Source organism: Lepisosteus oculatus, chromosome 12 (assembly GCF_040954835.1).
Source record: "Lepisosteus oculatus isolate fLepOcu1 chromosome 12, fLepOcu1.hap2, whole genome shotgun sequence".
NCBI lineage: Eukaryota > Metazoa > Chordata > Actinopteri > Semionotiformes > Lepisosteidae > Lepisosteus > Lepisosteus oculatus.
In genome coordinates, this window is record NC_090707.1 from 33,176,836 (window position 1) to 33,204,264 (window position 27,429).

At 40.2% G+C, this 27,429-nt stretch overlaps 2 protein-coding genes and 1 long non-coding RNA gene across 10 annotated transcripts in view; 1 reads left to right on the forward strand and 2 right to left on the reverse strand.

The window, feature by feature from the left end:
- The window catches only part of trak2 (trafficking protein, kinesin binding 2), a 61,654-nt gene extending 59,238 nt beyond the window's left edge, over positions 1 to 2,416 (reverse strand). The window contains exon 1 of one of the 2 annotated variants that reach the window (XM_069196951.1): positions 2,327 to 2,416. The gene's annotated coding sequence lies outside the window, so the exon portion shown is untranslated. Of the gene's footprint in view, positions 1 to 1,040; positions 1,351 to 2,326 lie in introns of those variants that run through there. The other variant, XM_069196952.1, reaches the window with a different exon arrangement.
- stradb (STE20 related adaptor beta) lies at positions 108 to 24,680 on the forward strand. Of its 6 annotated transcripts, none has more exons than XM_069196968.1 (13): positions 108 to 448; positions 2,575 to 2,803; positions 2,936 to 3,009; positions 3,692 to 3,766; positions 6,572 to 6,674; positions 9,136 to 9,257; positions 11,283 to 11,391; positions 11,795 to 11,918; positions 12,589 to 12,760; positions 13,795 to 13,899; positions 15,636 to 15,880; positions 18,797 to 18,839; positions 21,173 to 24,680. In XM_069196968.1, the coding sequence occupies exons 3-13, from the start codon at positions 2,998 to 3,000 to the stop codon at positions 21,326 to 21,328; spliced, it is 1,266 nt and encodes a 421-aa protein (XP_069053069.1). In that variant the 5' UTR covers positions 108 to 448; positions 2,575 to 2,803; positions 2,936 to 2,997; the 3' UTR covers positions 21,329 to 24,680. The 6 variants fall into 6 exon arrangements, with proteins under 6 accessions (XP_069053069.1, XP_069053070.1, XP_069053074.1 ...); XM_069196969.1 differs by having other exon boundaries at positions 2,575 to 2,798; XM_069196973.1 differs by having other exon boundaries at positions 110 to 448; positions 2,575 to 2,798; positions 2,936 to 2,967.
- On the reverse strand, positions 15,225 to 26,592 carry LOC138242060 (uncharacterized). Of its 2 annotated transcripts, none has more exons than XR_011191333.1 (3): positions 26,428 to 26,592; positions 19,576 to 19,656; positions 15,225 to 15,857 (listed from the first exon to the last, which is right to left on the reverse strand). It is a non-coding gene; the product is annotated as an uncharacterized lncRNA (long non-coding RNA). The 2 variants fall into 2 exon arrangements; XR_011191334.1 differs by having other exon boundaries at positions 19,517 to 19,656.
- Positions 26,593 to 27,429: the final 837 nt, after the last annotated feature.

The following is a 27,429-nucleotide window of genomic DNA, read 5'->3' on the forward strand; positions in this document are numbered from 1 at the left end:
GGATTGGTGACGTAATACTACGCGCCGAAGGTTGGAAGGTACCCACACTCATTTGATTATACCTACGAGCTGCGGGAAAGGGAAAGTGATTTTAAATAAAATGTTTGTAGAAGGCCTTACGGTTTCTCTAATTTTCTTCAAATATTCGAGTGTAGAGTGCCAAAAAAAAAACAACAACGAAATTTTCTAGGCAAAGCTGTAACTTCGAAATCGTCATTACTCCGAGACGATCGTATTTCGAGTATTTGTAAACGTTGCGTCCATTTTTTATGATATCACCGAGTCCGTCACTGTCAGATCAGCTGGGAAGAGACAAAAGCTTTTCTGACTTCTGAAGTTCCATATTAATTTTGTATAAGCTGAGAAACCTGTAGCTTTTTAGACTGTGGTCAGCACCCAGAGATTCGGTGGCTGAGAAGCGAAGCGAAAGCAAAGCAGTGATAAAATAGTAAGTAAAGTTAACAAAACACATTTAATCTGTTTTGTTACTTTTTCATATTTATAAGATTGTATTTTTTTCTTAATCGATTAATAGATCATTTTATAAGATTATTTGTGTACCGAGGATACATTTACTGAGCACATATAACGTCGACATGTATCATCAAAAGTAGGTTCAAACTATCCACACAGTTCAAAACTGTTATAAACTTGGAGTCCCAAATGAAAACAAGTCATTCATTAATACTGAAAGAATAAAAGGGATTAGGAATTTATCAAGTTGTTTAATGCACTGTATGTATTTCTGCTTTATGCATGTATGGGAGTCATTTTAAAAAGTTATTAATGAAATCTACATAACCGCATGGATATATTTACATTTATATATTTTAGAAATAAGCAAATGTTAATTATACGCTGGGAAGTATTTGGAAAAAAAACATTTTGGCTGCTGAGCCTTGGGGTGTGAGCGTTATGCTTTTACATATTTCAGTAAATCTGTTCATCATGACAAGTTTCGAATAAAAGAGTCGAGCGATTCCTATAGTACTGTACCACTTAACCCGGAAAGCAAAAATCTGAGAGTAAAACAGACTTACCCTCAAGTTTTCCCTGATTTAACTCGACTTAACTGGGTACAGGAACTTCTTTTGGCTAAAGAGATTGCTGTTAGATGTCCCTTTTTACACTGTAGTCCCTTTTTTTGTAAGAACTGTGATCTCCATATTGCGGTTGCCATGGTTTCACAAGACATATAAGGCAAGAAAACTAGTGTAGCCCTCTTCTCGGAAATGAAATGAAGGTCTTTTTTCTTTGTTCAAGGAAGATGGGGTTTTGTTCGTCGAGACTTCAGTTGCTCCCACTGTACAAAGCGAGTCTGCACATGAAGAATGACAGCAGCACAACCTGACATTATGTCAGCTTTCTGTAAATGCCAGTCTTTATCGTGATAGGGATGTGACACATGCGCCTCATCAAACGTCACGTCTGTAGAAATATAGACGTATTTAAAAAAAATAAAATAAACCTTATGTTCTACCAGAATAATGCACTTCGTTAATACGTTTTTTTTTTGTATCTGCTCGATGTGAAGTGTCCGTTTACTCGGGTGTACGAAAACATATTTCTGACAATTTATCCCCACATTTCGGGATAAATTGATGTTAACAGAGGGAATTTCTCCGCTTGCCCGCGGAGGACGGTGGCAAGTGTGAAGAATGAAGAGTCCGTGTGTTATTAGTTACTGTATGTTATTTCACGTTCAGGTAAAAATGAGACTTCACAGTCGAGTTGAGTCCTGCCATCGTAGTAAACGTGAGTGTAACGAAATTGCCGGTGAGTTCGTTAAAGTGCATTTGCCCTTTATTGGCAGTGCTCTTCAAACTAGCTGCCCTGAACACTGTGTGTCAAGTAAAATTCCTCTTCTGTCCTTGACAGGTGTAGTGTCCAATTCATTATCCCCCAGAAAGGGGCAGCACTGTATATACATCCTCTATACCTATGCTACAGTTTCTTAAGCGCTGAATTCACCGCGACGGTTAAATTTAAGTGCGTAATACTGTAAATATGGGGACAGAAAAGTGTCGTACTTTAATAATGCGTGACATCGTTATCATCATTAGTGACACAATTCATAAAAGAGTGGCGCATTTAAGTCGATGGATAGATTGTAGTATTTGTGGGCCCACGTTATTCGTTTCCGAAATGTGAAATATAGTATTTTGCATTATTGAGATGGTGAGATGACACCTAAACGTGTTTGCAAAACGCGATGCCTTCTTCGGAATACCGAGTGGACTGAGCTCGCATTCTTTTAAAATGAACCGATTTTATTTCTACTCATATAACTTGATGAAACGTAGCACCATTGCAAAGGGACACTTACCTGTGAGACTATAAACCCGGAGATAATACACCTTAGTATTATACGGGGTTGGACTGGGAGAGAGTCGCCGGTACATTGATGATCTTCTCGTCGAAGCGGACTAGACTTGCTTATGTGTGAGGAAGAAAAAAAAATGGTTTAGCTTCCCAGGGCTGATGACGTGTTTCTATGTTTTATTTCATCACAGTTTAGAGGGGAAGGGATTTCCGATGCTAACGTGTCCTTTATTTTTCCTTTTTCTCTGCCAGGAATCGGCACAGCAAGGGAGCGAGAAACGTACAGAGCAGACGATAAACCCACACATTTTAATACTGCAGAAAAACTACTGGGACCGAAGATAGTCAACTGGATTCGGTGTTCTTAAGGTTCTTCCCTCAGGACACACAGAATGTTGCTTCCTCGACCCGCAACGCAACTAAAACCTTCCTCTGAACGATCACTTTAACCTTGCTGACCACTTCAGAGCGGCAAGGTACTGTAAGTAGCCCAGGTTTCAAATTTGTTAAGAATGTGCAAGATGCAAATACAGTGATAACATACAACGAGGTCTCTTTTTTTGTGTCTCTTTATACTGGTCGCTGACTTTCACTCTTTTTTTTTTCTTTTCAGCATTTGCAGCGGCTTATAATAAATGCACGAAGGTGAGGTGTTTGAAACTGTTAAAGGTTTCCATGTCTTTTTTGGTAAGGAGGTTATTTACTTGATCCCTACTTTTGCATTCGTGTAATATTGTTGCTATTGCTATTGTAGTAAATGTGTCTAAAATTATAGCAGGGTGAGAAGAACGCTGTCTGAATTAAAAATAACACAAAAACGAAAATATTCACTTATTAGTTTTACAGTATGCCAATTGTAAATGTGAGGCCCTCGGAAAAAAAATACAAACAATAAGTAATGATTTTAGCGCAATTTTCTAACAGCTCTTGGGTCTAAGGTTGGATTCCAGACTAGGGCGCCCACTGTCCCGAATTTGCATGTTCAACCTTATTTATGTTGGATTTCTCCGCATGGCGCCTTACAGAGACCTGGTGCCTATATTAATTGTCCCTAAATTATCCCTTTGAGCTTGTGTGGGCTCAGCAATGTCCTAGTCCCGTTTTGTGTCCTAATCTTAGAGAACAGGATCTAGGTTTGTGTCACCCTAACCAGCAATAAGCAGCTTTCTGACAGTGGATGGATTACTGTAATGTATAACAAGGTTTTGAGCTCAGAGTAAATTCTTAAATTCTAATAAGCCTTTATTAATAGCTCAGTTATAGCCACTTAGAAGTCATCTTGCTGAAAGCTGTTAATTACCCTAAAGTTAAAACCCTGTAAAGCTGTCAGCTGTGTGATGGGTTGCTAATGTCCCTTCTGTCTTTTTAGGACTGTTCCTGCATTTCACACACTGCGGTAGAGAGCATCAGCGTTGAGGACCGCTATGAAACTCATCATTTCCTGGTCAGTGCAAGACATCCATCTTACAATCAGATAATTAGCTTCCAGCTCCAGTGGTTATGCATATATTTCAAAACTGAGTTATTCTTATTTGATTGTAAAGATGACTTGATTATTACTTCCAGTTCTTTATGCGAGTCCCTGTTCATCCAGCTCTTTCGAGGTTGTCTGAAAACAAACCTCAAGTTAATTCATGCTAATCCTCTTTTGCAATAACCATATATTGGAAATACAGTGCCTTGTGCAGTTTTCACATTCTGTTGCTTGAGAGCTTGCAGTTATGATGCTTTGAAGTAGTAGTTAATATTTGTTGTATACTGAACCTGCTCCACACATAAATATTCAAATCCTGTGCTGTGGCAAACCTAAATCAATTTAGGTGCCCATAATGAGCCAGACAATTACCTGAGTGGCCTGTGTCCATGTGCATTAGTAGTGGTTCACATGATTTCAGAAGCTTCTGTCTCTGTAAGGACCAAAAGTCCGGTAGTGGATTTCAAGCAAGGATTCAACCAAGACCAATGAGCAATTAAAGATTACTTTGTGGAAAAGGAAGGAAAATGAGAAAGGTATAAAAAACGAAAGAGTCTTAATATCTCTTTGAGCACTGTGAGGTTGCTCATTAAGAAGGGGAATGTGTATCATACAACTCAGTCTGCCTAGATCCTGCAGTCCATCCTTAGCTGAGCATCTGGGCAAAGAGGAAACAGGTTAAGAGATGCGATGCTAAGCGATCACCTTTGAAATACAGCGTTCTGTGGTTCTGAGATGGGATATATGTACAGAACATGAGACAACAATATCACAGTCACTCCACAAAGAAACAGTGTATGGCAGAGTGGATAACCTATCTCATATCCTGTGTGGAGTTGTTTTTTTTGTTTAATGGTCAGACAATACAAAATTGGAACATACTGGTCCATATATAGAGCATTGCACTTGACGCAAACCCAACATAGTGCACCAGAAAGTCAACACCATCCTTATTTGTAAGCGTGACGGTGGCAGCATTATGATATAGTTTCTCATTAGCAGGGACTGGCAGACTAATGGAAACATAGATGGAGCAAAGCACTAGCACATTTTAGAGGAGAAACCTGCTTCAGACCTAAAACTGAAATCCGCAGGACAATGATCCAAAGCTACACTGTGGTAGTTTTATAAATAAGAACATAAATGTCCTTGAGTGGCCCAGTTACTGTCCTGACTTGAAACCTATAAAGAATCAGTGGAAAGCCCTGAGAAGTGCTCTGCCCATAGGCAATCTCCAAGCAACTTAAGAGAGATTTTGGCCAGCAGCTGTCACCCTGCAACTCACATCTGGCCACCCACTGAAGCTCAGCAGGCTTGAGCCTGGTCAGTACCCTGATGGGAGACCTCCTAAGGTTTGCTGCTGGAAGAGGTGTTAGTGGGGCCAGCAGGGGGCACTCACCCTGCGGTCTATGTGATCACATTTACTAGGCTACCCCGTAAAGTTTTCCTCCATGAGGAAACGGCTCATTTTCCATTATTGGTCTACGTCTAGGCCAGAGTGGATTTTGTGCCACTGTCCCTTGGCCATCACCAGTCCCGGTTATGCGACTGTATTTACATTAGACAGACATTTACTAGTTATAAACTACTGTTCGGTATATACTGTACTGTCTGTGTATGCAAGTATGTAGAAAATGATCAAGTAGTAACTGTGTGAGTTTGTGTAAAATCTGCATTTTAGAACTGTTTCATCTGTTTATATTAGTAAGCACTTTTATCACAACACCCAGTTGCACCTGTGGTGTTGATTTACGGAGCCTGTGAATAGAACTGCTGTACCCGAAAACTGGCAAAACAGACAAATGAGAGAAGCCTCCTGAGTGGCTCCATCAGTGGAGAAGTTCACTAAGCGCAGGTTGGGTAGGAGTTCAACAAGACATGGGTCATGTCACTAGCCAATAGTACCCAGAATTCCCCCGAGCTGCGGCACACGATTGGCTGGTTGCTGTCTAGGGTAGGGCGGAGTTAGTCGTCTTGGCAACCACAGCGACCCCTGTGGCCTGCCGTGCTCTAGCAGGCAGGCGCTGCTGTCGGTGAGGGAGGCACTTCTCCCCCAGGCAGTGCTGAACCTCTGATACCGTGCTGTGCGGCCTGAAGTCTCAAAAGACGAGACAGGAAGAACAAATTTGATATTCCAAGTCTGGTGGGAAAAAAAAACGCTTGATGAAAAAATTGTATTCTTTGCTCTGCAATGGACTGGCATCCCATCCAGGGTGTACCCTGCCTTGCGCCCATTGCTTGCTGGGATAGACTCCGGCTCCCCGGTGACTCTGGGTTGGAAAATGCAGGGATGGATGAAAGTGAAGGTGTACAGGGACTAGGAACCTTAAAATTCAGAAGTTGTTTAGGGCTTTAAGCTTTTAAGAAAAATCTGGACAAAGTTTAAGTTGGGATAGGCTGTTAGAAAAGGGATAGTCATATGAAGTACAGAATCCTCAGAGTCAGGAAGAACGTGAAGATGCTCACATAAATCTTCTTGTACTGAATAATAGTGCAGATGCAATCCCTTCCCAAAATGGAAGAAAGATTCTTATAGTGTCTGCAGAAAGTTCTCATTATAATCAGTTGTCAGCATAATTTCCACAGATTCTTAGCTATTATGTTGAGAAACAAGATTATCTGTTTCCTTCTGAAGGATATATCAGAAACAAATGTGTCATCAATGTTTTCGAGTATGTGCATGCATGTATTTGTGTTTGCAACGATAAAAACAATAAATCTGAACTGTGCTACGTATGTAATACTAGCAATTTAAAGACTGCTGCAATCTTTCAGGCCCATGAGTCACCATCATGTTCCCTACCAAGGACAGTGGCCAGTGAGGAAATGACAGTGTTTTCTAGTGATGCCAACCATTACGAACTGCTTTCAGAGCTGGGTGAGCATCTACTATATTTGCACTTTTTTAATTGATGCTGTTTTATATGTGCAGAGGAAAATCAAAAGTTTTTTTTTTTAATGCAGTCCCTTTGGATCTCTCATGATGTAACACCTCAAGATGTCCAGCGAAAGACTCTTTAGAACAGGCCAAAATAGATTGATGACTCGTTGTTTTGACAATTTTGTACTTAAAAGGAGTTCATATTCCATTCACTGTAAGGCTCCTAAGACAGCCATTTATTTTTATTTTAGGCTTCCATCTTTTCAGTCTTTCTCTGCTTATTATTTGGTTAGATAACTAATTTGCAATGTTAGAAAACATCTGTTTCCTAAGTCACAGATGACTGATGAAGAAGTATCAGCAAAGGATCACTAAATCTGATCAACAAGTTTTCATCATTTAGAGATTGTGTACCCATAAAACAGTATGTAATAAAACCCTGTTTTGCAAAACATACACTTGTTGTTTTAATACATCGCATCAATGCAAAACATCAAGCGTTTTTGGAGAGATAATTATTAATGTTTTGGAACATTGTTGTAAAACATTCAGATTATGCACAGGAATGAACCAGTCAGATAACTCCTTTCAAATCCAAATCAGTTTTATATTTTTCTGTAGCTCCCATCTTATGACAGAGTGCTTTAATGCCTGTGTACACAGACTATACACACATGGTAAAACAATACCCAAAAAAAATCAAAAGAAAAGTAATGCAAGTGAATGTAAAGCAGTTTATTGTGCCTTAGAATAACAGTATAATCATCATGCACATATGGGAGAAATCAATAGCTGTTACCTTTTTTTCTGTGCACTTAAAGGAGGTTCAGTGAAGTTAATTCCATTTAAGTCAACCTATTTTGTACATAGAAGAAAAACATAGTACAAACAAAAAGGCAAAAACTTGGTTCACTGCGTGGTCAAGCTGTAACATTTACCTGATCCTTACAAAGGACACTCTTAATCTGCTTAACAATACAGTTACCACTCTGGTCCAGTGAGCCACTGACCACTGCTATGTACTTTTACTTTGCCTACCAAAGATACCTATGGGCATATAATACAGCACAGACAACCACTGATCAGTGAGAAATGAGTACCACCTAGTGCTCAGTATAGGGATAGTTTTTTCATACATTTGAATACATTCTACTGACCTTCAACGCATCAGTTCTGTTTTTTTGCAAAACATCCATCTGTCATCTGTCGTGTGGATTGATCTTTCACCTTCAGTCTACCAAGTTGCATTGCTTGTGCTGTAGTCTGCAGTATTGACGTACAATTCTAGACGTACAATGTGGGTACTCACTTCTAGACGTACAATGTGGGTACTCACTCCCAAAGGGTACAAATCAGAGCTTAGTACTTCACAAGGCAAACAATTAGCTTGTTTATAAATCCATATAAAAACCAGTAGAAATGTAAAGACCGTAGATTAAAATATAGTTGCCTGTTGCAAATTGGATGTCTGTTTCAAAATAACGTAATTAGGTGAGATTCCTTTGAAAGTTCTATAGGCTTACATTCATTTTTTGGGTCAATTTCCATTGTATTTCTGTTTCTTCATCATTCATGTAAGTATTCCTTTTTTTTACTGTTATTTCTGTCATATGATTTGAAGAGTTTGTTTATATTTTGTCTGTTTGCATGTACACTACAAACTCTAAGATGAAGAAAAATGATCTGTTGCTCATGTTCAGTGCTGCCAGCTGTGTGGTGCTCATGATTGCAAAAGCCGCCCAAAACCCTCCTGAAATACCCACCACATATTCAAATATATTGTATCCCATATGTGATACTGGCTGCGATGGACAAGGTGTGCCCAATTGCCCCACCTGCTTGGCAGGATAGGGTCCGTCTCTGCTGCAACCCTGTACTGGAAGAAGCAGCTAGAAAATGGATGGATGTAATACTGTTGATACCACTGTCACACAGATTAGAGTTTCCTGTGAAGCGAACTAAGGGGGGATATTAACTTAAACTGCTGGGTTGTGGGCAGATGGATTAAATCACCAAGAGTAAAGTCCTCAAACAAAACACAGCAGTTTTCCCCTGAAGTAATCTTTGAGATATTCCCATTGCAGATCACCTTCCAAACCATTAGGGTTGAACACTTTCTGTATTTGATATGTCGAGCGTTATATCTTTCTAAGGAACAAGTAAAGGTTTATTCCATGCTGAAAAGGGAAGAAAGGAAACACAACATTTTGGCTGTGGAGGCTTGTTTGGGTGTGAAGTAAAACATTTCTTCTCTTTTCAGCATGGAATAAACCTTTACTTGTTCCTTTGCAGCCTATGCATGCTGATGCAGCTCTCTACTTGAATTATTTATTTCGACTGTATGTGTCAGACCTAGGCTATGTCAGACCGACTCCTTTGTGGTAAATGGCGAATATCGCAATTATATGACAAAGCTGAGTCCTTCATGTTCCAATGTTCCCCTCCATCCTATTGACAGGGAGGGGGTTCAACAACCTCAGGATGGTGTGTATGGCCAGGCACAAGCCCACAGGGAAACTGCTGGCGCTCAAGCAGACAAACCTGGACAGGTGTACTGAGGAAGAGCTGAGGTTGTTGTTGGTGAGTGCCATGGAACTGAAACTCCTGACCGTAATCGGAGTAATATGCTTGAGGTTCAATGTCAATATACAGTTGTTTGTTACCCTCTAGTTGTTACTGTGGTTGAAGCTCGTCTCGTACCCAGTCCTAATTGAAAAGGAGTATTTTAGAAACCAAGTCCTTGGGACAGCCTTTGTGTCATTGTGTTGCCCCTGACTCTGTTTCATTTGCTTTGACCTCAGTAAAAAAAATTCAGAAAATGATTCACTTCTTAAATCAAATAGCCAGTTCTCGTTTTAATAAATACTCTTTTTTATAGGAAAATCTACTGGTGCACACAAGAAAACCAGCATTCATTCAATTAATTTAACAACATACAGTCATGCCTTGTTATACGAGCTTAGTTCGTTCCTCAAAAACTGCTCCTAAGGTGAAAATTCGTATAAAGGAATTTTAACTCCCGTTACGTCCCATGTTATTATCTCCAACCGGTTCCATAACTCAAAAATGTTCTTTCAAACACTCAGACTTTTCCTTAATACAAAACCGAATGATACCTAAATATGAAGACAATAACATTCCTGGTTAATTATACTAGTAACATGCCTAATGTCTTCAGCCTTCGTTACATTGTTACCTTTGACAACAAGGCCCAGTAGCTTGTTTCAGATTCCCACAGTCCTTAAAGCTTTTCATCCCAAAAGATTCCAGATTTGTCTGGAGGGAGGGTACCCCTTTCACCCTGCCCTGAAGTGCTACACCCACCCTGGTGACATTTGGCACCAGTGATAAGCTTGTAGCCTCTAAACTTGACAGATCGGGTTGAAAACTGAGAAATGAATAATGCACCCTTTAAATAAAGGGAACGTTTAGGCTAACCTAACTTTGAAATTATGAGCCCAGAAATCCTGTATTCTTATTTTTTATTTCCATTGTATGCTTAAAGGGGAACTGTAGTAGTTTCTCAGACAAATAACTGTATTGATGTTATAGACAAATTTTACAAATTTCAAAATAACCACAAAATCGTGAACGTTGTGAAAGTACTGTAAGTCACCATGTTGTTGCAAACCCCTGGTCTCACCACGGGTGAGAGTGAGAGTTCCCACGAAGTGTGACCTGGTGTGGCCCTTCCTGCTCACTAGTCTCTGTAATGACTAATGTCTTGCAATGCACAAGTGAATAAGTACAGGTTGTGCGGTAGATATTTCACCGCAGAAATATCCCAACGTGATCTGCATGCAGAGCTAACACGTAAGTAGTATTTTTCAGCAAAAGGTCTTGAAATCGAGAGCAATACTTCTTTGGATTAAAAGAGATGCATTCACAAGCTTGCTTGTTTACAGTGTCATAGAGATGCATCACATCACCAGAAGTTTTGTTTGTCTCATTCTGAATCGCAGAATATACCGCTACTCATACCTTAATCTATTTTGTGATGTAAATCGGAGGTTTTACATTTATTGTGGTTTCAAATGCACTCATCAATGCTAATTCTTTCTAACCCCAAAATATAAAAATAGCGTTTCAGTTCCACTTTAATGACCAGGACATTGGTTTAATGTCTCATTTGAAGGATGGCTTCTCTAACAGCTGTGTCCTGACTGTATAGTGAAGAAAAGGCACCATCCTTCAACTGACACGTCAAACCGAGGCCCTGATCCTCTGTGATCATTAAAAATCCCAGGGTGTTTCTCGAAAAGAGTATGGGTGTTACCCCAGTGTCCTGGCCAAAATGTCCCCTTCTCCCTACCTGTGGCCTCCTAATAATCTGCATCTGTGAATTCTGTTCATCACTCCATTCTCCTCCCCACTGACAGCTGGTGTGTGGTGTGTGATACTGGTGCAATTTGGATACTGTCAGATCATCCAGGTGGGGCTGCACAAGGGAGCCCCCATTACCTGTAAAGCATTTGGGAGTGTCCAGAAAAACACTATATTGTATAAGTGTGATTACAGTATTTATTTATAGCTTTTTTCATGTATCGTGGTTATAAGGCATCAATTTCCCTGAGGCACTAATTCCCTAAACTTTTTCTTTCCCAGAATGAGATTCTGCTGTCTCGCCTACTCCGCCATCCCAATCTCCTGACCTCATCCTTAGTCTTTACCTCCTGTTGCCAGCTCTGGGTCATCACACCTTTGATGGCCTATGGTGAGTCCAGCGCTGAATTGTGCGGGAGCCAAGTGTGTGAAACATGGAGGGCTGTTTTTTGGTGGCTAAGGTTTTGTGTAACCAAAGAAGCCCACAAAATATTTCTGCATAAAAAGTTAATTATCCATTTAAGTGAAAAGAGTGCTAAGGGTCGTTACCGGTTTGAAAACCTTTCACGTTTTGGAGAAATAGGTGGCATTTTATTGGGAGTTTTGAATAGGTGCCATAAACATTTGAAGTCTTTCTAATTACTCGAGCAAGTGAGAAAAAAAATAAAGTACGCCTTCATCTTGTGTTGATGGAAATAATATGGTGCCAGCTTGAGATATAATAAATGTACATAGTTTATCTATTACTGCAGGACTATACAGTTAAAATTCTACTGTGTTTATTCTTTCTCTAGGATCTCTAGATAATCTTTTGCAGACCTATTTCACAGATGGAATGAGTGAATCTCTCATCGCCTATTTACTGCACGGAGTTTTGAAGGCACTAGACTACCTGCATCAAATGGGCTACATTCACAGGTAACCTAGGAAAATATGAGCAATGAGAAAAGACTGCATAGCTGTCTTCAAAACAGTGAATAGTTCTGAAGTGATTATTAATGATTTCCATATTTTGCAGCTTTTTTAGGTGCATGAAAGTGTCAGTGTAAGACAACTATAAGAGATGTTGACAATAGAACTGTGGAATACATTGGTTTAAACAACTTGAAATACATTTGTTTAAAAAAAAGAGAAAGTGTTTTTATTAACCCCAAAGGGCTTTTACTTCAGCAGACAGCATAAAGAAAACACACACAAAAAAACAATACACAAACATGAACAAGAGAATCAACTGTTGATCAAGGCTGAACAAAAGAGAACTTGAACCCCCTTTCACATGTCTTTTTAGGAAAGTAGGTACAATGGAATTAGATTCCCCAGCAAAGTAATGAATTTGAGAGTGTACTTCAGCTTTTCAGCAACAGTTAGCGACAACATGAAATGTTCCCCTGCGTATTTCAGTACCATTCCTCTCTCTTTCACAGCTGAAAGCCTCAACGAGCCAAAGCCTTATTTTTTTTCTATTTCCTTCCAACAATAGTGTCAACCTGTATGGATATTTTTGGGCTAGTCTGTTTTAAATGGCAGTGAGTGACCAGTTGCACCATTTCAAAGATATTGTTTTTGTCCTATTGAACTTTCTTGTCAGGAGTGTAAAAGCCAGCCACATCTTGCTGTCTGCTGACGGGCGAGTGTATCTGTCTGGCCTTCACAGTCTCTACAGCATGATGAGAGACGGGAAGAGGTCAAAGTTCGTGTACGAATTTCCACAGCACAGCTCTTCACTACTGCCATGGCTGAGTCCAGAGCTCCTCAGACAGGTGAGACGCACATACCCAAACACATTCAGCTCATATTTCAGACAGGAAGCACTTTTTTTACAAAAAGAGTTGAGGGAGTCTGGAACAAGATCCCCGGCCATGCGTTGCAAAGGGAAGCTCTGTCTTTAAAAGAAAGTCCAGATGAGAACTTTGGATGAATGAGCCACCAGCAACAAATAAGCTTGATGGGCTGAATAACTTTTTTTTTCAGAATCGTTCTTCTGTTGGCACCTCAGCTTTGTCTTTCAGATTTTTTTTCTTTTATAAAGAAACTGATAAAAAACGTTGTAGAATATCCAGGTGGGATTATTTGAACTGTGTCTGGTGTCATGCTTTTTTTGTTCAGAATCTGGGAAGAAAACAGTGAAGTGACTCCATGTATTACATGTTTTGGAAATTATGAATTTTTTAATTTAGCATGCGTTGAAATCCTAGTGCTCTGACAATAAACGCGTTGAGGGTAAAGCAGTTCAAGTAGGTAGCTACATCAGCATGCGTAGGCTGCAAAGGAAAAAGTACAGGGTTTAATCCAGGGTGAAAAGAGAAGAAAGGAAACGCAACGTTTCGGCTGTGGAGCCTTCTTTGGGTTCCAGAAAGAGAGAAAAGTCAGCAGCTGATATAGCATAGGAGAGCAAAACCTGGGGGCGTGGAGGAGGCGGGAGCAGGGGGGGGGCAGAGTGGGCACTCAGGTGAGAGAGAGGAGAAGAGAGGAGAAGAGAGGGGTGAAGTCAAAACCTGCAAATGAATACAGAGGATTAGAAGAAAATGGGTCTGTCATTGAGAGAAGGGGGAAGGTGTGAACCTAGTTTCAGGATAATTTTGGTTTCGGGTGTCTTTCTGCTATAGGAGTTGAGAAACCCTTCTTTGAGAACGCAGACGGAGAGATCAGTGTGATCATGGCCATCAGAGGTTAAATGAGAAACTCTGGGCTTGGAGAAATCTTTGATCTTCACAGCCCTAACATGTTCTCTGAAGCGGTCTCCGAGTCTCCTTCCTGTTTATGTTGAGGGTAAATCGTGCTGCTCTTTCTTCAGGATCTGCATGGGTATGATGTGAAGTCTGATATTTATAGCCTGGGGATCACTGCCTGTGAGCTGGCCAGTGGGAGAGTTCCCTTCCAGGATATGCACCCAACTTTGGTAGGACTCTTCCTCTTCCTTAACAACCTCACATTCACACACCAGGCTATTGTATCTTGGTCATTACCACTCTCCTTGCTTTATTATGCCAAATCCCAAAGATTCGTAAGCTAACACTGTCGATACACTGTGTTGTTACAGTATCAAACTGAATTAACTACACAATGGCATGAAGAGGTTTTTGTAGGTGGCTTCGTGGAGTATTAAAGATAGTCACACTGGCAAGAAATAAAAGCAAAAGGCAGAAATGTAGCTCTGCTAAGCATTCCTGTAACGTGATCTTCTTTTCTGGAGTCTTTAAGGTTTTTTGTCTGGTAACTCCTGGTGCACTACTGCAATTGCAGACTTAACATTGTACTAAAAGCTTAGTGTCAGTGTAATGTCTAGGGCAAAGGACTACTGTGTCTGCTGGTTTAAGCTTTTTACTCAGCTCCACATTACCAATGCTAAATGAACTGCTTGCTTGTTTAGATTGTAGGATTGTTTCTACACTCAAGTCAGTCCAGATTTTCAAAAATGACCTGTTTTAAAGACATTGTTTCCAGCCAGTTCAGCATACAGAACTTATAGAGCCTATAGGCAATGTGGAATATGGACATGAATAGCTGCCTATAAAAATATATTTCATGTGCTGTCTCATACTTAGGAGCAAATGATCTTGTTATTATGACAAAGCACGCTTAATCTCATTTTGAGATAGCAATGATCATTTGAGTATAGACAATGACATGCAATGACAGCACCTAGAAGCTACTAATAGCTAAGCTGGAACTGTGGGTTTAATGTTTGTGACAATGTCCAACACTGCAGAATGTGCCCACACTGACATTCCACTGTAGCTTAGTCATAATGAAATGTTACAATTTGTACCTTATGTGAACACAATCATAACCATGAGAACACTCACATTTATCCATAATCAAGAACAGGTGTACCCTGCAATCAATTCCACTGCTTTTGGACTTAAAGTATACTGGTGATTCTAGCTAATTATTGTATGACAATTGTGCTACAGCATGATTATCACATAAAGAATGTGAAAATGTACGAGATAATTTCCTCGTAATTACAAGATAGCACGTGAGTTTTTTTTCCTTGATAGTAGCAATGTTCTTTTGTAGTGTAGCAGTAATTAGGGATCAGTCCAGGGATCTGGACTGGACTCATAACTGGAAGGTTGTGGGTTAAAATCCCAGATGAGATATTGCCGTGTCCCTCGACAAAGTACTACATCGAAATTGTTGCTCTAAAATATCCAGCTGTATAAATGGAAACCAGTGTAAGTTGCTTAGGATAAAAGTCCCACCCAAATAAAACAGTAATAGTAACTTTAAGCAATCTCTCCTCATCTTGCTTGCCTTTATTTCTTACTCAACAGCTATTAACAGATGATCACTTTATGATGTATAGACACAAGGTGTGAATGACAGTGAATCGAACAGGCGCGTAAAGAGCGTTTTGTTTTGTTTATACTGGGTAATATTCCATACGTCTGAATTAACACCCATTCCAAATCCTATTTAGCATCAGAAGAGCTGAAAGCCAATTTCAAAATTTGTCACAGGTAGAAAATTTACAGCAGTGAGCTTGTAATAAGAGCTCGACTGGAGCAAAAAAAAACAGAACCAGGTTGTGGAACCACAGCTCGAAGGGCAGCGTCTGTGGGGTTAATCGTAGACGCTCACTCTACTCCTGCTCCCTCGGTGGTGTTGCTAACTGTGCCGGTTTTGTTCCAGATGCTGCTGCAGAAGCTCAAGGGGTGGCACTGCTGTCTGCTGGATGTCGCGCCCTTCCCCCTGCAGGGGCTGGGGTTGAAGGCGTCCCGTTCCGGGGTGGACTCGGGAATCGGGGAGAGTGTGGCCACCTCCAGCATCATGAGGACGATGACCAGCGAGCGTCCACAGAGTCCTGCTCCGAAGAACCACTCTGCTCTCCTGCACCACCTGGTGGAGCTGTGTCTGCACCAACAGCCAGAGAAACGGTACATGAGCTAACCTACCTAAAGCATTTTTTCTTTCCCACTTAGATATTTGATTTTGTTAGAAGGCTTAGGGGGCGGCGCAGTGGGTGCAGTGGTAGGCATTGCTGCCTTGCAGCACTGGGGCCCTGGGTTCATTTCCTGAAGAGCTAACTGCATGGAGTTTGTATGTTCTCCCCATGTTCCCACGGGTAGCAGCCAGCACCTATATCACCCTGCGACTCGCAACTGGCAGCCCACTGAGGCTCAGCAGGTGTGAGCCTGGTCAGTATCTGGATGGGAGACCTCCGGGGAAAAACTAAGGCTGCTGCTGGAAGCGGTATTAGAGGGGCCAGCAGGGGGCGCTCACCCTGTGGTCTGTGTGGGTTCTAATGCCCCAGTATAGTGACAGGGCCACTATACTCTAAAAAGTGTCCTTTGGATGAGACGTAAAACCGAGGTCCTTACTCTCTGTGGTCATTAAAAATCCAAGGGCGTTTCTCGAAAAGAGTAGGGGTGTAACCCTGGCGTCCTGACCAAATTCCCCCCTGGCCTTTACCAATCATGGCCTCCTAATAATCCCCGTCTATGAACTGGCTTCATCGCTCTGTTCTCCTCCCCACTGAAAGGTGGTATGTGGTGAGCATACGGGTGCACTTTGGCTGAAGTTGCATCATCCAGGTGGTGCCGCACATTGGTGGTGGCTATGGGATTCTCCATTACCTATAAAGCGCTTTGAGTGGAATGTCCAGAAAAGACCTATATAAGTGTAAGGAATTAGGAATTATTCCCACAGTCCAAAGCCAATAGTGGTAGGTTAACTGACTTCTGTGAAAACTGGCCCTGGTGTGTGTGTATGTTTATATTTGCGTCTGTCTGCCCTGCAATGGACTGGTATCCTGTCCAGGGTGTACTCTGTTTTGTACCTGTTTCTTGCCAGGACAGGCTCTGGGTCCCCTATGGCCCTGAATTAGAAAATAGGATAGATAGAAGATTAAGCAACCAAAAATATGGAAGCACAAGTTTTTATTTAGAGGCAAGGACATCCTTCAGTATATTCCTTCTTTTCTGAAAGACAGTGTTCCCATCATTTCACTTGGGAGATTAGTTGAAATAGAACTGTAATAATAAATAATAATGATAATAATAATAATTGCTTACACTTATATAGCGCTTTTCTGGACATTCCACTCAAAGCGCTTTACAGGTAATGGGGACTCCCCTCCACCACCACCAGTGTGCAGCCCCACCTGGATGATGCGACAGCAGCCATAGTGCTCCAGAACGCTCACCACACACCAGCTATCAGTGGGGAGGAGAGCAGAGTAATGTAGCCAATTCATAGATGGGGATGATTAGGAGGCCATGATTGGTAATTATTAGGAGGCCAATGGGAAATTTGGCCAAGGTAACACCCCTACTCTTTTCGAGAAACGCCCTGGGATTTTTAATGACCACAGAGAGTCAAGACCTCGGTTTTACATCTCATCCGAAGGACGGCGCCTGTTTACAGTATAGTGTCCCCGTCACTATACTGGGGCATTAGGACCCACGTGGACCGCAGGGTGAGCACCCCCTGCTGGCCCCACTAAAACCTCTTCCAGCTACAACCTTAGTGTTTTCCCAGGAGGTCTCCCATCCAGGTACTGACCAGGCTCAGACCTGCTGAGCTTCAGTGGGCTGCTAGTTGTGAGTTGCAGGGTGATATGGCTGCTGGCTGTAGGGCAGTAAAGGATAGTTTTAAAGGTTTCTTGTTGCATGTTCCTTGGTGGTGACTTCTTTTAGCCTTGTTCCATTCCCCTGTCAAATGTATCTGTAGTTTGCCATGGAAAAATCAACTGAGTTATGAAAACTATACCGTGAGCCCGTGAACTGAGGGATTCACACATACAGATCTGAATAATAAGAGTTCACACCAGAGGGCGCTGTTGATCCAGTATGACCGTCGCTTGTGGTGGCTCGCAGGCATGAAAGGATACTGTAGCTGCTTGATTTTTTGTAATAAAGCTGAACAACTTGAACTGTTGTACTTATGGCGATATGAGAAAATGTCTGTATAGTTTGTGTTGGGGAAAACATCTTAAAACATCTCTTGTACACTGCAGTAATAGTAAGTCTATGTACTTTTTTCACATTAATAATAATAATTATAATAATAATAATTGCTTACACTTATACAGCACTTTTCTGGACACTCCACTCAAAGCACTTTACAGGTAATGGGGACTCCCCTCCACCACCACCAGTGTGTAGCCCCCACCTGGATGATGCGACAGCAGCCATAGTGCTCCAGAACGGTCACCACACATCAGCTATCAGTGGGGAGGAGAGCAGAGTAATGAAGCCAATTCATAGATGGGGAGTATTAGGAAGTCATGATTGGTAAGGGCCAATAGGAAATTTGGCCAGGACACCAGGGTTACACCCCTACTCTTTTCGAGAAACACCCTGGGATTTTTAATGACCACAGAGAGTCAGGACCTCGGTTTTACGTCTCATCCGAAGGACGGCGCCTGTTTCCAGCATAGAGTCCCCGTCACTATACTGGGGCATTAGGACCCACATGGACCGCAGGGTGAGCGCCCCCTGCTAGCCCCACTAACACCTCTTCCAGCAGCAACCTTAGTTTTTCCCCGGAGGTCTCCCATCCAGGTACTGACCAGGCTCACACCTGCTGAGCTTCAGTGGGTTGCCAGTTGTGAGTTGCAGGGTGATATGGCTATGGCTATATTACAATTACTCCAACTAATTTAAAGCTAAAGCAGCAGAAGCAGTTTAGTGACTACATACAGGAATGAACCTTTGGTCAAATTGTGGTAATTCTGTGATGGCTCTATTCTGAATACGTATCTGAATACTTTAGCACCAAACATAAAATCACTTTAATATCAGCGATTTACAGGAGTGAATAATGCTGCTTCATTATTTTTCATTATGCAGCCCTTCAGCAAGTACCCTGTTGACACACGCCTTCTTTAAACAGGTGCGTATTTAATTCCTAAACCTTCCAACACAAGAAAATAAAAACACGGGCACTTCAAACCATTCTGGTACTGATTCCATTTTAGCTGATATTCTAATTCCCTTGACAGCTTTCTCTTTTCCACGTCACTTAAAATGAAAGTTGGCTTAAAAAAAATATTGTTATGAGAATCGAAAAGGAAAGCCAAACATCCTGCAACATGAATGGAGTGGGAAAAGAGGAAAATGCAAAATGACGCCAAGATATCAGCCAATCAGTGTTTTTTTTCTGTAAAATAAATGAGGAAGATAAGAAAAATAAATAAATTAGTGCAGTCAAGAAAAGAAAAACCTCCTTTTAGCCCGGTTTATATTTAGTATGGAGAAAAGGTAGCTTTAAAAAATACATAAATGATATGGCCTCCTGAGTGGCTCCACCAGTGGTGAAGTTCACTAAGCGCAGGTTGGGTAGGAGTTCAACAAGAAATGGGTGATGTCACTCGCCAGTAGTACCCAGAATTCCCCCGAGCTGCGGCACGCAATTGGCTGGTTGCTGTCTAGGGTAGGGCGGGGTTAGTTGTCTTGGCAACCACAGCGGCCCCTGTGGCCTGCCGTGCTCTAGCAGGCAGGCGCTGCTGTTGGTGAGGGAGGCACTTCTTCCCCAGGCAGTGCTGAACCTTCTGTATGGGGCTGTTCTACCTGTGGTGTGTTAAAAGGCCAGTGACTCGAATGTGGGTGGGTTGGAGGAGTCTTCTTACAGTCTGTCTCTTCTCACTTCCTCGTTCCCTCCTGTGTGCAGTGGGGATCGAAGCTCAGAGCCAAGATGTGAAGAAGGCAACCTAATTATTAAAGTTAAAAAGGAGATAAACATACGTGTTGAAGTTAAGAATATCGAAGTCGCCAAGTGATTTTTTTTCCATTTTAAAATATTACTGATGCATCAAACCCATTGTCATCTGATAGAAACCAGATATTTCTTTAGATAAAAAACTGGAACATATCTTAAATAGAAAAATGGGGCTGAATATAGTTACTAAAATATAACGTCTTTCTTCCATAAAAGCATTCAGTTTGAATATTCAGGTGTTGTTTAAGAAATGTCCACTTTAAAAAATATGTAGCCGTCTTCTGTAATTCAGCGAAATGGGATATCATTGATTGGAAGGCTCTGTGCACTGATGCAGCCACTTAGATTGCTTGTCAAAACTCGTCAAGATGATGTCACCAGGAATATACTCCAGACATAGACGATCGGTAGGTGGCACTTGTGGTGCTTTAGATGTAAGTGAAAACATTAACGTCTGTCCTCCTTCTTAAGTATGGAATATTAATAGGGAAATGTGTAACTTAAGGGAAGTTTTGGTAGGTGAAAATAAAGTTTCCAAACATCGTTAACGATATGAATTTGTGAATATAGATTTATTTAGCTGGTTGTGATAGGGTATTCCACTTTCTTGCTAAACATCTGCATCAAATTCTTTGAATTCTCGGTCACTTCTGGTTGTTTCAGAAATGGTTGGCGTGCTTGTTTTAACTACATTTTGCTGTGGTGATGGTAGCAAAGGAAAATGACCAGTTTGTAGCCCACAGGAAGGGCAGCAAGTGATATCCCAAGACTTGATCAATGTAGCTCCATGCTGTCCGGTTGCTACCATGACTAAACATGTAGTGCTGTATCGACTAGACCACACCATCACAATTGGCCACCCCCATGGACTTTAATATGGTTTTGTCACTCGTGATTAGATTGTAACCTAACATTGATGGACTATGTTTATCTAGAATATTTTGTCAGGTTAGAAATTTCAGGTTGTGGACACCATAGATAGCACATACTGATGTAGCCCAGATCCAACATACTGATAGCACTAAGGCTTTGTTCTCTTCATCAGCAAGATGCAGTGATTCCCCTCTGTGCTTTTCATCAGGTTCAATCAACTTTTTCACAAACAAGGTGATTTACTCCTGTGCAACAATCAAAGACACTTGAGTGTATCTTGGTCAATCATAAATGACCAATCTAAATCCCGCTAAAACATTCAGTTACTATACAAATTCTATATAGTTTATATTCTTAAAAGCATATATGCATTCAATTCAATTTAGTTTATGTTTATATAGCGCTTTTCACAGTAAGGTTGCCCCAAGGCACTTAACAAAGATGTGTGACAGTACATGACATTACAGTACAGAAAGAGAAAAAGCCGGAAGACAATGGAGGAGAGGAACCAAAAACTCCCCAGTAAGGAGAAAAAAAACCTCTTGGGGTCCAAGGTCATATGCATGAAAAGAGTGGTCCGTTTCTTTAATGCTAACATGATACATGTTTTGCTTTGTTTTTCTTAATGGTCACAGGTAAAAAGGCACACAAACGACTCCTTTCTCAGCCTCATGTACCCTGCTCTACCACTAACAAGTACACAGGAGATGTCCAGGACATCACAGACTGCATTCCAGTGCCATTCCATGGCCTCTCGGAACGGACAGGATGGTGTGTGGGATTTCTCATAGGAAGCGTCACAAGAGGAGCTGAGAAAAACAACCCAAAGATGTGCCAAACACCGACAGCACTGAGTTGTATCAAAAGGTTTCCTGAACTTTTTTTTTCAGTTGCTGTTATTAATATTTTCCCAGTGCCACAGGTTCGGCGATACAAACCATATCCAAATGCATTTTCTACCCGTTGTATAAAGAGCAGGTCTTTCTCATATTGTTCTCCTATTTCTCAACTTTTGAAAAGCTTAGAAAGTAATAACGTTATTCAGTCTGTTTTCCACAGAACAAGCTTTTTTTTTTGTAAATTGCCTATGCGAATGCAAAATGATATCATAGAGACCAAACAATGGAAAACCCATTTAACGCAAAATCAGAGGAATTAAGACTTGACTCAACTAAAGAAAGAAGAATACAAATGATTCAGAAAACTTCCTATACCAGAACAGGCCCCTGCCTTCAGGCGGAGCTCGTTACAGGGCCATCTATACATAACCTTTTCTCACCCCCCATGTACTGCACATTGTTTCTAATCTATAACTTACAACACACTCTTCATAGGCTCCATACATACCGTAATTCATTCACAGTTTTTTCATTTCAAACACAAACGTCCCATACACCCTACGCTGTGAGAGATTCGGGAATGGACAGGCTGCCCATGCTTATTTTAGGGTACAGAAGTGGATTTCCTTACTATGCTTATGGCACTCTGATCCTACAGCTGCAAGTTCGTCACTCTGTTGAGTGACCTTTGCAGCCAAATCATCTAGCTTCAGTCATTCACCTTGCCTTCTCTACAACAACCACAGCTCCCAGTCTCACCCTTGCCAGTTCCTTTCTTTGTCCCTGAGGAGGAGTCCCACTAGACACTAATCTCTGCCAGAGAGCCAGGAACTGAACAGGTACATTCTGCCAATCTACCTGGACAGATCTGGGGAGCTTGCAGCCACATTTCCTGCTCCCTGGTCTTCAGCCACAATTTTTCCATCTTCCCAAGCATTATGAGGCTGGAGACCAGTCGCTGTCCAGATGCAAGCCCTTTTCTGTCTGAACACCTCTGGGCTTCTAGATAGTCATGTTGTTCTTTTCTGGGCGAGAATGTCTGTGACTGACAGCCCCTCAGCTATCCAGGCCACGCCTCCAAATCTTCTATAACCGACAGATCCTCAGCTATCCAGGCCACGCCTCTAAATCATCTGTGACTGAAAGCCAATCAGCTATCCTGGAACACACCACTGAATCATCCGTGACCGACAGCCCTTCAGCTACCTCAGCTATGGTCCCAGTTCACTGCATGTAGGAACAACTTGTTTGCCTGTGGCTGGAAGGTTGCAGGTTCAAATCCTGCAGCCAGCAGAGGAATCCTACTCCGTTGGACCCCTGAGCAAGGCCCTTAACCCCAGCTGCTCCAGGGGTGCTGTATAAATGGCTGACCCTGAGCTCTGACCCCATGCTCCTTTGTCCCCATCTGTGTGCCTGTGTGCCTCATGGAGAGCAATCTGGAGTATGCAAAAAGACAAATTCCTAATGCAAGAAATTGTATATGGCTAATAAAGTGATTTTATATTGTAACACCTTGAAAACAACCAATACAAGTTGTTCCCAAGTTATTGATAAACATAACCAGTAGACATGGTAAGGCCATCCCACAGTGACTCCATATTCTCATCTTGGTTGGCACAGAGAAGTGCCTCTCCTGGTACAGCATGCTACAGTCTGTACGGATCACAAGTTTCATGGTTGCTTGTTATACATGTGTTTGGACAGATGTGTTTGTCCAAGTTTGTAATTATAGTGGTTATTAAGTGATGGAATAACACACATTATTATGCATTTAGAATTAGTATTTTCTTAATGGGATTCAAGAAAGTGATAAATCTATGACCTGGATGGTTGAGTCATGGCTCTGAAACATTTAACAACTGATTAAACAACTATAACGTATATTGACACGGGCTCTACAATATAGAAGTCGTTTCTGTTGCATATAATTCATTATCAGAAAAGTTGTTTAGTGTTAGTAAAGGTTGCAGCGATTACATGTCATGTTTTTGATTTTAATGTTAGTCTTTAGTCTTTGAAAGTGGACAAGGTTTGATTTGTATCATTTGTATAGAATTTATAAGGAGACTGTGGAGTTTTCTACCAGAACTTTAATGGGCGAAGAGTTTTATAACTTTATAAACACCAATGAAAAATGTACCGTTTTCAAAATGAAAAATAACTTTTAAAGCCATCGTGTTTCACACTTTGGTCTTTGGGGTCATGTTTTTATAAATCATAAAAAAAACTTGTATGTGTAAAAAGACATCAATAGTAAAAAGGACAGAGTTAATTTTTTTATTTGAGTGAAAGCAGTAGTTGCCAATAACCTGATGCCATTTTGTTTCCCTTAGTTTAACCAAACAAGGTCCCCTCTTGGTTACTCTCCTTATCGGTTCAGGACACAATTTCATCTAAACTACTAGTACAAATTTGTAGTTACAGCCACTTACACTTGGCTGTGCCTTCCTTAGAGTGCTGATCAATCTGAGGAAGATGGAATATTCAGTCAGAAAGAAATACAACTTTATTCATTTTTGTGTTTGCTCTGAGTGCAGGAGTCAAAGCCTTGAAATTGTCATTGTGACAGTCTTCCAGATTTGTATTTGAATATTTTTAAATAGGTCTATGTAATTGCAAAAATTGCTGCCAACTATCCATGGTGTGAAACCTACAGTATTTACCACTGCTAGCACATTTTCTGTAATTCTACATCTTCGGTGACTAGTGAAATGTCCTACGCACTTTGAAATATTAAGACAAAATGGAGATTTAATGTTTTGCTGGCAGGTGTTTCGGAACTGAATATTTGTAGAATTTCATCAACATAATAACAGTTACAAGTTCATAGACATCTGTAGTGTCTTTTTTTTCTCATTTCACTCGAGTTCTTAATTATTTGATTAACTGGAAAAATGTATTTCTATGCAGGGCCCCAAATGTAGTGTATGGAGCTGCATCTTGATTCGAGTGCAGTTTTTAAATAAACTGTGAATGACCCTGAAACTTTCTAGAGGTCTTCATACAAACTGACGTTTGTTTTTGCCTAGTCTGTTTGTTCCGTGTAGTGAAACAAAAATGCTGTATGTTTTTGCCCACAATTCAAGTGGGAATGTGGATTTTCTTGGTTTTATTGTTTAAAACTATCATGCAGGTTAATACAGTATACTGTAATACCTATTTTTATAGTTTTCATCTGTGGTATTCTTCACGTACAGTACCCACAAGTGGATTATGCTGAATGATTAAATTTTAATATTCAATGTTAAATGTATAAAATATAAAGGAAGATTTTTCAAATAAATCAATATTCGGTTCCTATGAATTGTGTGTATTGTATGTGTGTCATATATTGTATTTTAATTCCCACCTGTCATAAGATTATAAATGAAGAAAGTAATTTTAAAAACATTTTTTATCACCAGAGTGGTTGTGTAATTCAAAGGATTCTTAAAAACTCATTTTTATCTTGGTTTCCACTTTTAAATGTAATCATTTTATAAGCACAAAAACAACAAGTACAAAATCCCCAATTGTAGTGTTATTAAGTTGCAGAACTGTATCACAACAACATTGAGCAGGCAATTCAGCCAAACATCAGCATCAGCAACTGAATTTGTCACAGACCTAAATTTCAACTTGAATTCTGCAAACTCCTCCCAAAAAAGATATAACAAATTTACATACTGTTTAAATTTCCCCACTTTGTTTCTAGATCTCGCTGTTTTCAAAACAAACTTTTTTTTTAAATTGACGCACGTGAACAAGAGTCAAGGTTTAGAATACGTCCATAAAAAAAAACAGGTTCCCAAACCCTCCTGGCTCATCTTTGTACCTCTGAGCAAATTTGGAAACGTGGGGGAGGTCAAGTCGTGCTCTGGACACGCGTGGCTGCTTCTGCAACTGGCTCCCTATATTGATGATGCAACTGACTGACGACAGCAGCAGAGAATGGATTCTGAAGTATACAGAAGTATGTTGTCTCCTGATGAAGAATGTTTCCATATTTAGAGGGTGGAACTGCACCATGCATCATGGCCAATGCAATCATGAAGTTCATCTCAAATAAAAAAGTATGGCGTAGATTGCCCAAGTCAGCCTCCACATTTAAACCAAATGTTTAAATGTGAACAAGCATTTTACACGTTCAAGAACCTAGTTTTTCACCCCAGTAAGAGCACCCCAAGAACAGGCAAGAACTCTAAAAGTGTCAGCAGCAGAGCATCAGAAGTGATGGCTGAAGTATTGTGAGCTCAATGGGTCCTAGACCTCAAGTAATCATTGCCTCAGAGGGATATGCAACCAAATACTGACTTACTGTACATTCTGAAATTAAAGTTAATGTGTACCAGTAAAATAAAACCAAAATCACTAGGCTGAATACAATGTACTAAATATGTTTGTTCTAATATGATATTGCATACACATGGATTTAATAAAACATATATCGTAACATTGTGTATCTTTTCTTTTCAGCATGGAATAAACCTTACCTGTAAGACAAAAATGATTTTGACCTGTATTCAGTTCCAGGTCTTCTGGACTAAGATTCTTTTGTTGCAGTCTAGTATAGTATATTGCAAGTGTATCACCTCAACACCTTTGTGCTCAATGCAAAAATAAACAGCACAGGATATGAAGACAAACAAGGTATTTGATGATGATTTTAGCACCAGTGGAACTGGAACAAGGCATGTCTAGGTGAATTATTTTGTCTTCCATTTTTCTGATGTGTGATTTTGCAGAATTCATTTACAGTACTAGTTTGTTGTATGATTTGGTACACAGCAAAAAGAAGCAACAGTTTACATTTTTACATCATTTTGAAATTTGTTTATGTACAGTCCCTAACTCTATCATAGATACTGGCCTTACCAAAAACAGTGTGGATTGTCCATTAAGAGACATTGCTGATAATGCTGACAGATAACAATTGTTATACTAAAAATGTACTGGTAATGACAATGCTCTAAAGCTTTTAATTTGCCTTTAACATCTAATTTTTGACAACTTCGTTGCCAGAAATATTTTATGGGCCACTAATTTCTTGAGCTATCTTTTTGAATACTCACCAGCCACAACAATTTTGTCAGCTATCTCCATATGCATTAAGGAATGTAGAAATCCTAATCTCTACTTTACATCTTTCTTTCCATTAGCAAATTTTAAAATCTGAAGGGATTGAATTTTGTGCCTATTATGTCCTTACATTATGACAAAGGTACAACAAAACCCAATCAAATTCAATTTAGGATCAAAGCAGAACTATAAAAGAAGGGTGAAGTCACAAACATTTTATGATGTCATAAATGAAACGGAACTGTAGACTCATAAACTATAGAACTCTTCTATAGAATTATTCTGATCAAGCAACCTGTTTGAGACAAACTGAAAACTTATGTTTGTAAATGACTACGTCCAAAAAAAAAACATTTTCAAATGACAAGAACAAAACTCTGTTGTGTTTCATTTTGTTTCACAGTTATTTAATGCACTTAGTCTGTAGATTGTGAATGAGTTGTAAGAAACAGGGAAAGTACAAAGTTTTTATGAACGACCTTCTTTTATTTTGATTAATCATATAATAATCTGATTATTAAATGATTAAATGAAAAATGTAAGGAGCTAATTAAATTTTTTTTTGAAAAAGTATTCACATAAATAAGAAATAAACATTAGTATCGGTTGGTATAAATTGTGTAACTTCATATTACACAATTTATACATGTTGAGGTTTTTCAGTTAGAATATTTGATTTTTATTATTACAAAATGACTGCAGAAAAAGTAGGCTTGAAGCTTGCATACAATATATCTGCTATGTACTGTATCCAGAATATACTACAATATCTATATATATCTATTGCTTCTGTTTGGAACATGTGGTTGACACCGTCGAAATAAAATTTAAGTCGCACCTACAGTACTATTTTGATACCTTTAACCTAAAGGTTCTTAATTATGCTTCTAGCAGATGGATCAAATTCCAGGAAGAATCAAAGAAATAAGGTAAAAAAGCTTTTATTTTTGGTACTTTGTTCACTGTGGCTACATGTAAAGTAGTTTGTATCAGTA

Bases quoted from the DNA above. Each gene is read 5' to 3' on its own strand.
- stradb (XM_069196968.1), top strand. The intron at 11,392-11,794 runs GTGAGTCCAGCG...TTCTTTCTCTAG, and splicing joins CACACCTTTGATGGCCTATG to GATCTCTAGATAATCTTTTG. The intron at 12,761-13,794 runs GTGAGACGCACA...CTCTTTCTTCAG, and splicing joins GTCCAGAGCTCCTCAGACAG to GATCTGCATGGGTATGATGT.